Genomic DNA, 15861 nt, shown 5'->3' with positions numbered 1-15861 from the left:
AGAAAAAGAAAAGTGTAGAAAAGATTGTTGATCAGGCTTTTGAAGTTAAGAAAAAATTATTTATTTTAATAATCAATAGAATTAGGATACTTAATAAGGCAATGGATGTTTTCAAATCGAACAGTAGATGGAAAAGAATTATTAATCGGAGTAATTTTTGTGAAGTATTTTCTGGTGAATGGATGCATAGTTCAAGTTCTGAGCCTTTTTTTAATGAGGAGAGTTACTTTCAGGAAAATGATTTGGTGCATGCGGTTGACACCAGTGGTCGTGCATATGAGGTGAAAGATAGTTGTGTGATGGAAAAAGAGAAACTTGTATCTAGAGATGCAGAAGAGGTGTTAGCTGATGAAGTTTTAGGGAGACGTACTAAGGGTCCAGTGTACACATGGAAATGCAGTAGTATTTGTAGTGTGCGACAGGAATCAATTGATTTGCTTCGAAATTTCTTACGTACATATAGTAAAAAAAGTCTCAAACAAAAAATGAAGATCCTGCAAGAGTTAGATCCTTGCAGAGTGAGAGAAAGCACAGGTTTGCAAGGGCATTCACTAGCATGTCTTTCTAGAAAAGTTTGTCGGAGTGTTTTTCATCATTTTAGGATGTTAGCAGTGCATCATAATAACGTAAGGAAATTAGTGAGGAAGTTGTATTATGCAAAAAGTCCTGCACTTAAGCTTAAACAGTTAAATAGTGCTCTTTTGCATGGATCTGAAGTGGATGTGAAGACTATTTGTGAAGAAATTGAGTTTTGTTATTTTGGGAACAAAGAGGACAGTGTAGAAATAGATATAGTAATGGATGGTAATGCAGAAGATAATGGACAAATTTCAAGTATTGAAAAGTTTGATGAGGAAATTATCAAGTTTAAGGTGAAATCAAGTGAGAGGCCTAATGTAACTTGTGTGTGTTGTCGACGGACTCATTATAAAATTCAGACTAGGTTAGTTGATTTATATGCAAAAAGTGAATTGGAAAATAATAGTGAATGGGAGGATTTTGTAAGTTATTTGTTGGTGGAGAATTCTTTTGATTTGAGTTTGGATCAGCGTATTTGCACTTATTGTTTGAAAAAATTAAATGAAAATAGAATGCCTGCAAGAGCAGTTTATAATAATCTTCAGTTGATAGATATTCCTTCTGAATTGATGGATCTAAATACTTATGAATCTATTTTGATTCAATGTGTCCATCCTTTTCAGGCTATTGTACGCATGGAGCCTAAGACAGGGAAATTGCCTCCATCAGATTTACTGAGAGGATTAAAGGGAAGAGTTGTTTATTTGCCTCTAGATGTAAAGAAAAATATTAATACAATTGGTGTAGAAAGAGTAGAAGAAGATCCTTTAGTTATTCTAGTTAATGGGGTTCCAACAAAGAGTAAGAAAATTTGGCAAGATTTAGTGGATGTTAAAAAAGTCAAGAAGGCAACGTTGTATTTAGTTAAAAACAATGAGTACTACAAACATGTAAGTGTTGGAGTAGAGGAAACAGCTACAGAAGAAGATAGTGATTCTTCAGTTGGTCAAATTGAAAAAGTTGATGTGTCTAGAACTGAAGAAATATATGAACATTATACTGTTCATCCTTTGCATTCCAAAGAAGTAATGGGAAATGCAATTGACTTGTTTCAAATGAAGGCAGCAAAAGGAAGTCCCATTAGTGTATGGGAAGAAAGTTTGGAAGCTCGTTGTTTTCCACAATTATTTCCAACAGGTTGTGGTGGACGATATGATGATCGACCAGTTCAAATTCCTGCAGCTGAATACCGGACTCTAAGATTATATGCAGAAGATCCAAGGTTTCGTCAATGCATTCCATATTTATTTCATCTACTGTTTGAAAGTGATTTGTCTGGGCTTTCTTATGCAGTTAATCATATATTAAAAAGTGGACCTCATTTGCAAAATGTATGTGCAAGGGACTTTATGGAGAAAGTTAATCTGCAAGACAGTATTTTGGAATCTCAGCTAATCAATCTCATGGCATGTCAACGTGGAACCAATGAGTATTGGTTTCGTCGTCATGGAGAATTGAAATGTATGCTAAGAAACTTAGGAACTCCTACATGGTTCCTCACTCTTAGCTGTGCTGAGTATGCATGGGACGATTTACTTCAATTTCTACGAGAGGCAAATGAAAACATACCAAATATAGAATTGAAAACACCAGGAGAACTGTGTTCTTTAGATCCAGTGAATGTTTGCAGATATTTTAATCATAGATTTGAAGCTATGATGTCTTTTATTACCAACAAAAAAAATCCTCCCCTTGGAGAGGTTTTGGATTTCTTTTGGAGGAAGGAATATCAAGCGAGAGGTGCTCCTCATATACATATGTTGTTGTGGATTAAAGATGCACCCAAATTTGGATCAGATTCAGATGAAACAGTGATGAGTTTCATTGAAGAGTATTCAACATGTGCTGTTCCAAAATCTACTGAAGAAAACAATTTAAGGCAACAAGTTTTACGTTTTCAATCTCATCGTTGTGGAAAGTACTGTCGTCGAAAATTTAAAAACAAGGAAAAGTACTACACGAAATGTCGTTTTGCATTTCCTCGACCAGTGATTTCTAAGGGAAGAGTAAATAATTTGATGTCATCTCTACGACATACTGTGACGAGAAAATCTCCCAAAAACACATATAATTTGAAAAGAAATGAAGAATCTAAGTACATCAACGATTACAACCCAGTGATTTTGTCCATGTGGAATGCTAACATGGATATTCAGTTCGTTGCTGACAACTCTATTGCTGTGGCTCGATATGTGACATCTTACATCACCAAAAAAGAAAAGACAGAACTGAAGGAAATGTGGGAGGACATTTCACATGAAAAGAGTCTAAGCAAGAAATTATACAGTTTCAGTCTGAAGATGTTGTCGCATCGAGAAATTGGAGCATATGAATGTTCTGATCGGTTATCATCAGCAAGTCTCTATGCCAAATCAAGAACAATCATTTGGGTGAGTCTTGGTCTTGCTGCAACACGAAACCGAGTTTTGAAATCTGTACAAGAAATTGAATATTTGGCGGAAAAAGAACCAAACAGTACAGATATTTTGAAGACAAATATGTTGGATACATACTATCCAAATAGAAGTACTCACCTTGAGAACACATGTTTGTATGAAGTTCTTCAAAACTACAGTTATAAGAGGAACATCACAGAAGATATCAATAATGGAAAATATGCACTCATTGGCTATGAAGGATGTCTAGTGAAGCAGAAAAAAGGCCATTTGATTAATCATCGAAAATTGAGTTGTGAAGTTCCAGACAAAAGAGAATTTTACTATTTAGCTCTTTTGCAACTCTTTAAGCCATGGCGTACAGAAGAGGAACTACTTGGAGATTTTCTCTGTTATGAAGACTCTTTTAATGCAACTAAGGATACCATAGAATGTCCTATTTTTCTAAATTATCTGCAAATGTTGAATGAAGAAATGGAGCAAGAAACCACAATTGCTGAAGAGATAGCTAGAAACAGTTCTCAAGATAGTCAGAGTTCTACTTCATTGAGCCAGGATCCACTAGGAGGACCAATTATCCAAAATGAAGCTGCCACTGCCATGGATGAGGTGGAAAGAGCTATGGAACAAGCTCAAGAGGATGGAGTTAACTTAGAAGATTTGGTAACGCAACTAAACATTGAGCAGAAAAAGATATATGATGAAGTCACAGAGCAGATTGAACATGGATTCAGACATGAGAAAAAAGAGTGCTCATGTATATTATTTGACCCTGTCCGACTGTATGTAAGTGGAGAAGCGGGGACAGGAAAAAGTTTTCTAATTAAAGCCGTTGCAAGTTATCTGCAGAAAAGGACTGATTCACCACTGTCTTGTGTTGTAACTGCTCCAACTGGTCTGGCAGCACATAACATTAAAGGGATTACTCTACATCGTTTATTGATGCTGCCAGTTGAACATGATAATAAATTGCATTACAACAAGCTATCTGGAGATGCGTGTTCTGAAGTTTCAAGAGTCTTGAAGAAAATGAAACTTCTTATCATAGATGAAGTAAGCATGGTCTCAAATCTAATGCTTGCTTTTGTGCATTTGAGAATGCAAGAAATTCTTAAAACAGACTATGATGTGTTATTTGGAGGAAAACACATTATTGTTTTTGGAGATCTATTGCAGTTGACTCCAGTAAAAGGACAACCAGTGTTTAAAATGCTCACGCATGAAGATACCAGGAAGTCCCTTGGAAGCATTGGAAATGTTAATATATGGCTAAATTTTAAATATGCTGAACTGCTTCAAAATATGCGACAGGCCAAGGATGAAGATTATAAAAATATTCTACAAGATGTAAGAATTGGAAAAATGACTGAGAAAGGGAAAAAAGCTTTGCATAGTCTATTAATTTCAAATTTGTATCCAAATGAAAACATTCTTCCAGAGAATATTTTTAAAAAAATGACTGAGAAGAAATCTGGGATATGTTTGATGCCAACTCTGCAAGAATGTTCCATCTTCAACCAAAAAATGTTAGACTTAGAAAATGAAGAGATTGTGAAACTGGAAGCAATAGATAAAATAGAGCATATGGGTGCAACAATTGTTTTGTCAGAAAATTTGAAAACTAAATTGCATTCATTGGAGAAAAGTATTTCAAAAACAGCTGGTTTTGAAAAGACTCTGAATGTGTGTTTAAATTGTCGTATCATTTTGAGAAGGAATTTAAATGTTGAAAGCGGTCTGGTAAATGGAGCAATGGGTTATGTTGTTGATTTTGTGAATTACAGAAATAGAGATGGAATTGAATTTTTAAAAATAAAATTTGATGGCATTGAACAAGTACAACAAATAAGTCGTTGTTCTGCTAGATTTTTACTTGTAAAAGACTTATATGTTCGCCGAAAACAGTTTCCTGTTTGTTTGGCGTATGCAGTGACAATTCATAAATCTCAAGGTTTAAGTGTAGATAGTGCATTGGTGAACATTGGAAGATCTGTGTTTAAAGAGGGTATGGCATATGTGGCATTATCTCGAGTCAGAACTTTATCAGGATTGTACTTGATTGCGTGTGATGAGACAAAGATTTCTGCCGATCTAGATTGTGTTAAAGAATACAATAGGTTAAGAAGAGAGTATGCTCCACATTTGCCTCAATATCCTCTGTTTGAAAAACGTGTGGTAGGCCGAAAAAGAAGAAATGAGGATAATTGTAGTGAGGTAGTTGCAAAAAGACAAAAAGTAGAGAAAACTGTAATTGAAAACAGGAAGAAAAAGAATTGTGGAGAAAATGTTGTTGGATTTCAGTTTGAAAACAGTTCTGGTGTCAACTGCTATGCTAATGTAGTGGTTAATGTTGTTTTTTTTCTTAAAAGTTTACAAGAACAGATTGTTGAAAATCGGGATCAAAGATTGTGTGGTTTATTGAATTCTGTGTTTCAGAAATGTAGCAGTGTTACAGCACAAATAGAAAGTGTAACAGAAATTCGAAATATTTTAGATTTGTGTTCTGGTCAAGATAAATTTTCACAGAACATTCAGCAGGATTGTCAGGAATTTTTAATGTATATGTTTGGTGTTTTGGAAGATGAAGGTGTAGATGTAGATAATCTTTTCAGTCTTTCTTATCAATGGCAGCATGACTGCCACAATTGTAGTTTATCAAGTACTACTACAATAGACACTGAAAGATTTATATATTTGACTTTACCAGACTGTAAATCAGTGTCTTTTAAAAATCTAGTTAAAGCAGCAGATCATAATATGGTGTGTACCCAATGTAACTGTACAATGCTGTCCACATTATTTATACAAAGGTATGGGCAGTATATTATTTTAGTTTTCCAACGATGTAGACCTGATGGAACTAAATTGACAACTTCTATCAAAAATTTTGTGGCTTCTCAGTTATCAATTTCTGGAAGGACCTTTACAACTGAAGCTATTATTTATCATGATGGATCTTCGACCACCTCAGGACATTATACATGCTACTTAAAATCTGAAAATGGATGGAGTTACTGCAATGATTCTCATTTAACTTATAAACAACGTTTGCCTTATGACTCTACAAATTCTTATCTAGTGTTTTTAAAACCAAAGTTTTAGTAAAGGGAATTGGCCTTTGAAGACGGGAATAGTTAATAAAAGTTAGTTAGTTAGTTAGTTAATCTAATATTTGAAATTATTTATCTGATGTAGATACTTTAAGTGGATCTCAAAGTAAAAAATACTGATATATCTGACACAAATTGGCCGTGAGGAAAATGTAAGATATGATGTTGTTAGATCTTTTTTCATAGGAAGTTGATGAAATCGAAGTTATAGAGCACAGCAGACTTTTTTCACCAAAAGGACCTTCACTATCTGCAATCTCATGTAGATACTTTAAGTGGATCTCAAAGTAAAAAATACTGATATATGTGACACAAATTGGCCGTGAGGAAAGTGTAACATATGATGTTGTTAGATCTTTTTTCATAGGAAGTCGATGAAATGGAAGTTATAGAGCACAGCAGACTTTTTTCCACCAAAAGGACCTTCACTATCTGCAATTTGGTCTCACGGAAAAGTAAGTGAATCAAAGATTAGTGTACTTATATGAGATGTATGTTTGAATGGGTTTTTTTAAACACAATCTTTTAGATTGTGTTTTTTTTTCCCGCTGTTATATGATGAAGACTTTGATCTCACTAATTTAAGTGAAATTCAATATATTCTGAGAACAGCAAAAATAAATAATGTAACATATTGTAGAAGTTATTGTGTAGTTTGCATTGTGTAATTTATATTGTGTTCACATTGTCTTATACTCATTTTCTTTTTCACCCTTATTTACCTCTCTTTACTAATTTACACTCTTTTTTCATCGCTGTTTCTTTAGTGCACTTCATTCACAACTTCTTAATCTAATAGGAACTGTCTGCATTTCCTCTGTTCCTTCCACCACTTTTTATCTTTTTCATATTCTCACAGTACCACTGCTTTAGTTTCCTAACCTTCTCTTTCTTTTTCTCCTTTTTTTTTCTTTCGCATCCATTGTACTGTAGTTCACTTAGTTCTTCCTTTTGTCTTTCTGTGTACTTACTCTCTCACTCCTGTTTTATCCATCGTTCTATACTAACTTCATTCCTTTCATCCCTTCACTCTGTTACTTTACTTCACTCACTCTCAATCATCTTCTATTCCTCTTTTTTATTTATAGTTTCTCAATCAGACTTCTCTCCTTTTCACTCATTTTTCTTTTATTTTCTTATCTTTACTGATTTTGATTTGATATCTTACATTCTTTTAGTATCTTATTTACCTTTAGGAATTTGTTCTCTTTCTATTTCTTTTTCCTTTTTTTTTCTCTTTCTACATTACTTTCTTTCTGTTTTTGTATCCTTCACTATTGCATCATTTCTTAGTAAACTTTTGTAGATTTTTAAACCTCATGAACTGTTGCTTCTATTTTATTATATATTTTTAAGAAATTATAACGTGTTTTTTCTTTTATCTTTCATAGATACAAGTTTGCATTGATTATATGGTAAGTGTGTTTACAAAATCTTTTTTGTTATCACCTTTTGTTTTATTTTCACTATTTTTCTGTCACCCTACCGCACCCCTATTTCCTTACTTTGCTTCCCTCACTTATTCTTTTGTTCCATGTTTACTTCCGACCACATTCAATTTCTTTCAGTACTTCTGCCTATGCACACTCCTTCACTTACCTTTTTTACTGGTTCACTTAGTCCCTTTGTGACAGTCCTACTTTTACTCTCTCTCTTGTTTGTCTCTATTACTCCCCATGTGTTACCCTTATTCACTTACATGTACCCTCTTTCACCCCTCTTTACTTATATTCACTGATATTTACTTTCCCTCAATCACTGCTATTCTTTTCCTCTGATTCCGTCACTACCTGACATTCCCATACTTAACTGTCCTTCTTTTTACTTTCAACATCCATTTACAATCTCCCTTAACCTCTGCTTTAGTCTTCTTCCTATTTCTTCTTTCTTTTGCTCCCTTATTCATTTTTCTTTTCTCAGTTACTTCCTTTTACACTTTTTATCTGTCTTACTATCTATTACACAGTCCCTCCTTCATTTTTTTTTTCTTTTTTTTTGTTAGTGCGCTGACGGTACGCGCACCGGTGCGCGCACCGAAAGCGAAATATAAAAAAAAATATTTTAAATTAAAAATATTATCTCAATATACATTATAGTGTTCATTTTTACAAAAACATACTTTAGCAATTCACTAAAAAACACATAGGTATGAGTATGAATAAAAAGTTAGGAATTAGCTTTTAAAAAACCTATGAAATTCACTGAAAAAACCATAGGTTTCACACCAGTTATAGTTAGGAATTAGCATTTAAAAAACCTATGAAATTCACTGAAAAAACCATAGGTTTCACACCAGTTATAGTTAGGAATTAGCATTTAAAAAACCTATTAAATTCACTGAAAAAACCATAGGTTTCACACCAGTTATAGTTAGCTGGAAATTTTACTGATATAAAACCATTGAAATTCCCACGTTATAGTTAGTCGGACTCACTATAACTTGCGCGTGCAATGCACTGCTGATGACATCACATATTACATCACTCATGACATGGTCAGTGACATCACTCATGACACCATCCTTGTGACATAGTGACAGACCTCCTTTCACTATAATGTAACCCTTGAGACACATATTCAAAAATAGAAACTGAAATTTTTAATAAAATGGAGATACCTATATCAGTTACAACAAGCAATTCAGTAATTCCACTATCTATATACACATCCACTCATTCACCAACAGTTCTATATAGTCACTCATACATATACTCACTCATCATATGAAGTGATACACCTATACATCCTGTTACACACCGACATTCATCCAAAAGTTACTCACACACATATTCACACGTGCAAATAAACTATTGAACATCCATTTATTTGAATATAGAGTTATACACACACTTCCACCTTACTTCTATTTAAAATTACACATATTTATTCTCTTAAACAATCACTTATAGAAACACATACTTATTTAAACAGGAACTCTTACAATCTCTTACTCTCACATATACTCACTTATATACATCAATATTCATATATACTAGATTAAAACATATGTAGTTACTGATAAAGACACTAGTGAGACAGTCATTCACTCACTAACAAACACATATAGACACTCATCCACCCATACAGTCCTGTACATATGCTGTCTTCAAAACACATACAAACAAAGAGTCAGTCACTCATGCATCTATGTGCTAAGTAATACCCCCACCAAACCATATAGACACTCATACTGATACTAATAAAAATATCTAATAACCCATATACATACACATGAGTGGATGTGTATTAGATGGTGGTATTACTGAATTGGTTGTTGTAACTGGTATGGGTATATCCACTTTTTTGAAAATATTAGTTTCTATTTTTGAATATGTGTTTCAAGGGTTACATTATAGTGAAAGGAGGTCTGTCACTCTGTCGCAAGGATGATGTCATCAGTGATGTCATGAGTGATGTCACTGACCATGTCATGAGTGATGTAATATGTGATGTCATCAGCAGTGCATTGCACGCGCAAGTTATAGTGAGTCCGACTAACTATAACGTGGGAATTTCAATGGTTTTATATCAGTAAAATTTCCAGCTAACTATAACTGGTGTGAAACCTATGGTTTTTTCAGTGAATTTAATAGGTTTTTTAAATGCTAATTCCTAACTATAACTGGTGTGAAACCTATGGTTTTTTCAGTGAATATATATATATATATATATATATATATACATATATATATATATATATATATATATATATGGGCATTTGTGTGTGTTATAAATACTACTTACAGTGTACAATCCAATGTGAAGCTAGATTCAATATAAAGTACAGCTTGGTGATACATCACGATCAATGACCACAATGTAAGCTACCAACTGATGCTTAAGCAACTGAGATTCACAATGAATTTGTTAATTCACTTTGGATATATGTGGGGGTACAAGGCCTTCAGCAAACAGCTTGTAAATTCAAACTGATGCTTAAAATAGCTGGTACGTACCAAAATACAATCACATTCAGTTTAATGACTTAATGAAATGGACATTAAATCTTACGTTGAAAATCTGCAGCTCGGCTTTCACCAACAACTGGGGACTTTGACCGTTGAATCTAAAAACAAAGCGATAGCATATACAGACATGAATAAAAGGATTCTGGGCACACCATTCCCTCTTGACATTCCAGACCATCCCCACTCACCTATGTTTTGAAGTAATTTTTAGAGTGCATTCTGTATGGAGTGAAAAGCTACTTGAAGCTCTGTTTAAATTGGGCCACATAGTCTTATCAACGTCCAATCCCTGCCGGGAAGAGTGATTGCCCATGAATGTCCTTCAGGTACTCATGTTGTCCATGTCTACGGCTAGCACTATAAGATGTGCAGACCAGTTGCCTTTTATACAGATGATCCAAACCTGTCATGCTGAATTATTTTATAAGACAATTAACATAACTAAACGTTTAAGAGATCCATGGTTGACTGAGGTCACTGAATATAATGTTTAACCCCTTCGCTGCGGGGGATAATCCCCCGCTGTGCTGGGGGGGGAGGGGACGCGCACAGCGCTCACATGCTCATGACGAGCTGAGCTCGTCATGAGGCACGGCGCTCGTGTGCTCATGACGAGCTGAGCTCGTCACGGCCACACCCGTTCCCGTGGAACGCTCAGCACAGCAGGGGAATTATCCCCGAATGCGTGCGTTCTACGGCTCATGACGAGCTGAAGTTGTCATGAGCACCGGAGCGCCGTGGCTCATGACGAGCTCAGCTCGTCATGAGCATTCAAGGGTGCTGCTTTTTCACATAATACCACCTCGGTTTGGATAAAGTTAGCAAGTGATACAAAAGAAGGTGGCTGACAAAGAACATGGCCTCACAGTGTTCTGTTCAGACATCATACAATGACACCAGTTCTTTCTTTGAATCCAGTCAAAGACAACATTACTTTACTTTATCTCTCTTTGATCTCCTGTTGGAAGAGTGTTAAACCTTACTGTTGTGTTCAGTAGGTTTGTTCATTTAAAGAATGCCAGCTTCTGCATTTCTTGCAAGTAATAGGTTTCTGTTTCCAGGGAAAATGAACTGCATTCTAAGTGGGATTGTAGATGCTGGTCTGCCTGTGGTTGGTCGTGTGTACCTATTTATCTCAAATTAAACCATTAGCAACTCTACTGTGTGGTCTCAAATCTTACAACCCTCAAGCTTACCACTAATAGGACTGCTATTAAATAGAAACTTCATTCATCATCTGCTCAGCAAGAAACCCAAGGGATTGTTACATGTGTTGGGAGGGAAGGTCCTGGGGATGCAGGATGATTTCAAAAATCATAATACACAACATGTTTATACACAGAAGACACGAAAGGTTGAAAGTACACATTGCACATGCTAGACACAGTGACGCATGATACAGAGACATGTGTAGTAACAGTACCGTAAAAGCGTACTTGAAAACATGAAATAAAGAAAACACATTTATAAGGCAACACATATGAATATAAATGAGCTGTGATAATGAATGTAATGCTTATGCTGTTTTTTAACATGTCTTGAAAATTGTGATGCTTAGTGTAGTGACCTAGGGGCATATGTAGGTCCTTTCCATTTTGCGATTCTCAAATAGCGATATTTAAGTAATCGCTGTTTGAGAATTGCAAAATGGAATGTAGGTAATAAATCGCAATTTTTTTGCGAATCTCTAAAATTCCTTAATTGCGATTAGAAAATTGTGAATCGCAATTAAGGAATGAGTGTCCCATTCATCCTATGGGCCCCTGGAATGTGCCTGTAAGTACATGTGGCGCACATACATGCCCTAAGGGCATGTCTGTGCGCCACATGGCACTTTGAATTTAAAAAAAAATGCATTTTGACAGGAAATCGCAAAATACTATCTACTTGGAGTAGGTGGTATTTTGCGATTCCTTAAGCAAAAATCGCAATTTGCGAGGCACCCCTACAAAGCTTTTAAGGAATCGCGAAAATTGCGATTCCTTAAATGCTTGAGCAAAATAAGGAATCACAATTTTTGTGATTCTTTATTTTGCTTTGTGGCCCATACATACCAAAACGCCGTTTGCGATTCGCTAAAGCCAAAATTCTGCGAATTCCGGCGTTTGCGAGTTGCAAACGGCTTCCTACATATGCCCCCTAGGGTTTTCCATGCTTTTTGCAGAGAATGCACCAGTTAGAAAAGTCGGTGCAAAAATGTGTAGCAATCAATTACAAGCTTCATATTTTCTAATATGATACTAGAGACTCTATACTGTATGAAATATTAAAAATGAATTTTGTAGGATGAAACTAGAAAAACATGCATGTATATGAATATTGTAAAAAATGTGGTAGTAGGCTATTTCTAACGTTAGCCATTTCCATGTAATAATAATTTGTGAAAAAATACATATTCATTATTTGAATTCATTTAATTTCACTATATTTGATGCTGGTTTAAAGCTCTTTTCATTTAAACGTGCGATTCTAACTTAAAGGCCTTCTCGAAATGTATTTTCTCTAGTGCTAACCTTTCCCCTGATTTAATATAATGCATCATTCTTTTCAAGTGAAATGTTACTTATTTGTCCAGTACACGTGTTCCCCCTGACATTCCTAAATGTTTCTTTAACTTTCACAGTGAAATATACCTGTGTGAATTGAATTTCAGATATGCCTATGGGCAGACTACTTTGTATCTTTTATTAGACACTAGGTTAGTGTGGACTCACTATTTTCCATTTTTCTTGACTAGCATGGGAAATCAGGTTGATGTTTCAACCATCTCAGGTGAAACAATGTGAACATGGACATGTGCAAGTCTTTTGATGGTTGTGTGATGCTAAAAACTCTAAACTCCAAAGTCGTGGGAAAGAACTGCTTTGATTTTTGCTTCACAACAACTTCCATTCGTTCCTACTTGAGATTCGGATGCTATGCTGATTGATATTTTACTTTGGACTGTTTGTCGATGCCACAATCAGTAGCTGATGGACTAAGACCTTCTTGGCCGAACCCTTTCTATTTTTCATTATATCTTTAGCTCTAGGCTAATGGAATTGCCCCATATGGACTTTAAGTCGGAACCTTTCCCCATTTGTAGGACTTGAGCTGTTAGAAAATTGAACCATCCTTCTACCTTAAATGATAGTGTGACTCTGTAACTCTGCAAACTAAGGGGAATATTTACAAGGAAGTGGTGGAGTGCAGCGTTAGCTTCCTTGGCTTAATGCTGCTCTCCGCCACTTATGAAACTCAGGGCTCCACTGTATTTACAAGAATACGGTTCAGCCTGGCGCTAATTTACCTGCCTAGCGCCAACGCAGGCACCCTTGCACCATAGTGCAAGGGTGCCTGCATTGAGGGGAATTAATTTTTATGTGCAGGAAGGTGAACCTTCCTGCACATAAACATTCCGAAATAGCATTTTGAAACCTCTATGTGCGCTGCTTAATGCAGCACACAAAGAAGTTTCAAAAAGTAATTTTTTAATGATAGTTTTTGTGCAGGAAGGGACAGGCTGCAAATCTTCGTGGACACATCAGAATGTACATCTTTCAAGTCCTGTTATTGGAGACATTAGGTCTGGATCTTTAAGAGGCATAAAGGGCTTATCTTAGTGCATTTCATCCAACAGTGAACAAGATTCTGGAAACAGTGGCTATGAGATAGCTTCAGAGTCCATATCACCCAGAGGATCACATGATCGAGGTACATAGTAAATACAACATGATTTAGCTATTTGTGCACAATCGCCGTGAGTAAGGGCACATTATAGATTTGATAGCTGGAAGCTGAGAATGACTCTCATCTGCTTCATTGTTGGAATTTTGCCATATTTAATGGACCTGTCTCGGGAAACATCCTTTACAAAGCAACTTTTACCACGCAGTGCCTTTACGGCGCAACTTTTACAACGCAAACCATTACAACGCATTGCGCTGGGGTGCCCTCTAGGCTAGGGAATAAGTTTAATTTACTATCCAACACCTTCCCTAGTGTTCACGGGGACTGGAGTTGGAATAGTAAATTAAACTATTCACTATCCAGCACCCCAAAGCGCTATGCGTTGTAAAGGTTTTCGTTGTAAAAACCGCGTTGTAAAGGCATGCGTGGTAAAAGCATGCGTTGTAATGTCATACATCCACCTGTCTCAGAATGGTGGTGGTATGATATGAAGAGTGCAATATATTGCATGACAGTTGCATTGTATCCTTGACAGCGACCTACCAATACATTGTAAGGTAAGTATATAAAGGTAAGTATATAAAGATTGTTCTTAACAGCACTTATACTTACCTGCCAAGGGTGAATAGCCAATAGATATTTACATTACAACATAGTGGTTAGTTGATGAAGTAGATGCAATATTATTCCAGCTCGTCATTGTTGACCTCGGTGTAGTGGCATACAATCCTAAGAACCTAAAATGATTTTTTCTTTAAAAAAATGGCTTAGCGATGCCAACTAGTGTAACTTGTCACATGCAGTAGATAATGTGAAAAACTATAATCCTCGATGACTAACTCTAAAAAGCTGAAAAATAATGTTGAATTGAAAGTCATAAAACAAACACTCTTTAACAACGAAGAAACCTGCGGAGGCTGTGATGTGAAGTAGTTGAAAATTACAGAAATCCAGAGTAGAAAATAATGTATCTCCACATCTGGCCTTAGAAAAATGACAGCTAGCCCTCCAACTACTTAGTATTAGACTGGAAAAATAAAGCAGTTTCAGATATTCTAAAAATACTGACTTGGCTATGAAGTTTGGACTTTCGCGGAGAGTCTATAGTTAGTGGTCATCTGAAGCACTCGTCTTCCTACCCTTCGGCTGCGTGGCCATTTGATTACCACCAATAGAGCAAACTATATAATAGGTACACCTTGCCATACTAAGATTCCTGCAGGGGAACCCTCAGGAAACCTGTAGGTACTCTCACCTGTAGTCCTTTAATGTTCATTAATCTTTGTCTTTTTGTTTGATCTGTGAGGAAGAATTCGTTGTCTTCTGGTGACTCCTCTGAGGTGGAGGAGTACTCTGCCTCTTGCCCATTAATTCTGGGACTCATCCGTCCAGTGTTCTGAAGGTTGTAGGGTATGGCCAGATTCCTGGGTAAGCTCTGAACACAGAATATAGGAAGAGAAAGAAGAGTACATGAAGTCAGAGGCCGACGAAGACCGAATAATACTCCACATCCATTGCCTTCCCCTCACTGTCTGCTTCTCTTGCACACATTATTGTTATTTACAGGCTATTGGTAGATAAAGCATTAAACCAAGTGGGATCAATGAAATAGCTCAACTAGGCATATAGTGACACTGTTTCCATAATTCTGTGCATCCCAAGCATTCTTGAAGGCTCAACATTCTTTTCTAAGTAGCTACTGGGACTTCTGTCTTTCCCTACCTTCTGTGTATTTCCTTCTAACTCCTCTATTGGAACTGCCTCTTACTCTTCAGCTCTGACTGTTATTTTTCAGACTCATCTGTTTTAATTCCAACATTATTCTACTATCTTTCTGTCTCTCCCCCTTTTCTCTTTGTACTTATATTTTCATTTCATCCCTTGACCATTGCGGTTTCCAAATATTTGTTTTGCTCTATACTCCATTACTGTGCTTTTCCTGTGTTTACCTTGCCTTCACTTTTTCACCTTGTATGAATACGTTTTTGGGTGTCTTTCGGGGCCTTGCCTTGAGCCCAAGTGAATAACATGCACTTTTAGTTGTTCTCCCCGCTGGTTTCCTAAGGCAGCATGAGCCCAGAAGTGTACAAAGATATCCGAGCTATCAGAGTACATCAACATTAGCAAGGGGTGAGCTTC

General features: G+C 36.1%; 1 protein-coding gene across 4 annotated transcripts in view; it reads right to left on the bottom strand.

The window, feature by feature from the left end:
- CARD11 (caspase recruitment domain family member 11) overlaps positions 1-15861 on the bottom strand; it is a 663926-nt gene that overhangs the window by 312781 nt on the left and 335284 nt on the right. For all 4 annotated transcript variants that reach the window (XM_086940703.1, XM_086940702.1, XM_086940700.1 and 1 more), the window contains exons 9-10: positions 14978-15157; positions 10097-10151 (exon numbers count right to left, since the gene is read on the bottom strand). In XM_086940703.1, coding sequence (XP_086796829.1) covers positions 10097-10151; positions 14978-15157 — 235 coding nt within the window. The remainder of the gene's footprint in view (positions 1-10096; positions 10152-14977; positions 15158-15861) is intronic.

The sequence above is a fragment of the Lissotriton vulgaris genome, chromosome 10, assembly GCF_964263255.1.
Source record: "Lissotriton vulgaris chromosome 10, aLisVul1.2, whole genome shotgun sequence".
NCBI classification, from domain to species: Eukaryota; Metazoa; Chordata; class Amphibia; order Caudata; family Salamandridae; genus Lissotriton; species Lissotriton vulgaris.
Note: the sequence above shows the minus strand (reverse complement) of the source record. Positions and strands in the feature narration are given on the sequence as shown.